We start from the raw sequence: 2,052 nt of genomic DNA, 5'->3' as shown, positions 1-2,052 counted from the left end.
AGCTAAGTTAAATCATCCTCAGATTTTTTACCGGTTTAGTTCTCCTAGACGATCATATTATTGTATTCTTTATTTTTTGCTGCTTTACATGATATGACTTTATTGTTTTAATCTAAATCTGAATAAAAAATCTAAGTATTTACTTAATTAATTAATTAGATTAAACAATCTAGTTTAGAGAGATCAAAAAACCTAACACTCACTATTTTTTTCTCCATAGATCACGGCCAACCACATAAAGTAAAGTGATAAAAGATTCTCAAAAAAAAAAAAAAAACATAAAGTGATAAAATAATTGTGGAAAATTACGTAATAAATGTTGTGATCTAGAATTATTGCGTAGTACTTTTCTGAGTTTCTCTTCCCTTCCAACCACATAAAGTGATAAAACAATTGTGGAAAATTACGTAGTCAATGTTGTGATCTAGAATTATTGCTTAGTACTTTTCTCTTCTCTTTCCTTCTATTCAACCAAATATGCCGACATCAGCAAATAGTAATACAATGTGTAATAATGAAAGCGACTCTTAATCTCTACTCTCTATCGTCCACATTTGGTATGTGGAACATGGGGCCACAACATTAATGAGAGCGATTCTGTTCAGAGATATTCATTTGTTTTTTCCTTTTTGAGAATCTGTTCAGATTTTCTATTTATAGTATAGCACTACGCGACTTTATATCCAATATCTAGAGGCAACTTGCTCTATACTGTGAGTATAAAACTACACTTTACAGGCTGACAATTGCACTATCAGAGAGTATGAAGATTTCTATCAGACTTTTGCTTACTCTTTCTGTAGCCATTGTATTGTTCGTTGTTTTTATGTCAATGTTACGACCTGCAGAGCCCTTAAATGGTGGTTCTGAATACGAAGTTCGTGTGGTCAATGGGTTCACAAACAACTCCTCATTGCCTCTGGTCATTTGGTGTGCTTCAAAAGACAGTGAATTGGGAGGACGTGCACTTCAAGAGCATGACGATTTCAGCTGGAGACTCAAGACCAACATATGGGGCACCACTCATTTTTGGTGCACCATGAAATGGGACCAAATGAGGAAGAGTTTCGATGCGTTTAAGGCTTCCAGAGATGCTTATCGGTGTGGGACTGCTAGGAAGTGCTCTTGGTTGGTCAAAGAGGATGGGTTTTATTTCAGCAACGATGAAGTGAATTGGCAGAAGGACTTTCCATGGTACTAGGTTTTGCAATGGTACTTTGTTCATGAGAATGTAGCAAGAAGTTATGGTTTCAGAGACCGTAGCGGCTAACTGAGGACTTATTATTGAAATAGAGAAGAAATGGCACTCGTACTTCTTTGCTACCTGTGCTTGTTTTTAGATATGATATTATAATCATAATATAGAATAAAGGACTTGTTGGAAAGCTTTTCTACAATCCTTGTATTGGATTGTGACTGAGTGTGAGAAGCACTATATTTCAGAGGCACAGTGTCAATTTTTGTTTTTGCTGAATGCGGCACAATGTCAATTGAATATTCAACTAATTAGAGCCTGAGAATCTGAGAAATCAAAAAGATTATGTAAAGGTAGAGTTTTTTTTCCCCCTGTTTATGATAAGATAGTGTTTCTTAAGCATGCATATGATTAGAAAACTTGATAAGATAATCGTAATGATGTTACGTATTTATTGTGGGCTAAACATATCTAGTTTTATACAAAAAAAAATTGTGGGCTAATCACTTGAATACGATCTACGTGATTTGACAATTGCAATAATTTTGTTTCCCTAAAAAAATTCAATAATTATATTAAAATTTTAATAAATAAATAGTAAACAAAATATTTTTTCGTTTGAAAAAATAGAATTAGGTAATATATATATATATATATCTTTCAAATAGAGTTGCGTAAAGAAAATTATCTTATTAGATGATCTCATGAGACCTCTTCTCATAACATGTAAAAATCTCATATATTGTGAGTGACACTATCTCATGAAATACTTATAAATATAAGAATAATCTAATTTAAAAGATATTTTACAATATTCATTACTGTCAATGTTGTATTTATCTACAATAATCTCTATA

General features: G+C 32.3%; 1 protein-coding gene across 1 annotated transcript; it reads left to right on the top strand.

Moving 5' to 3' along the window:
* Positions 1-763: 763 nt before the first annotated feature.
* Positions 764-1,201, top strand: LOC111988549 (S-protein homolog 5). Its single transcript, XM_024020345.2, has one exon. The coding sequence runs from the start codon at positions 764-766 to the stop codon at positions 1,199-1,201; it is 438 nt and encodes a 145-aa protein (XP_023876113.1).
* Positions 1,202-2,052: the final 851 nt, after the last annotated feature.

This window comes from Quercus suber, unplaced genomic scaffold (genome assembly GCF_002906115.3).
Source record: "Quercus suber isolate HL8 unplaced genomic scaffold, Cork oak 2.0 scaffold_39, whole genome shotgun sequence".
Taxonomy (NCBI): Eukaryota; Viridiplantae; Streptophyta; class Magnoliopsida; order Fagales; family Fagaceae; genus Quercus; species Quercus suber.
This window is presented reverse-complemented; position numbering and strand designations above follow the sequence as displayed.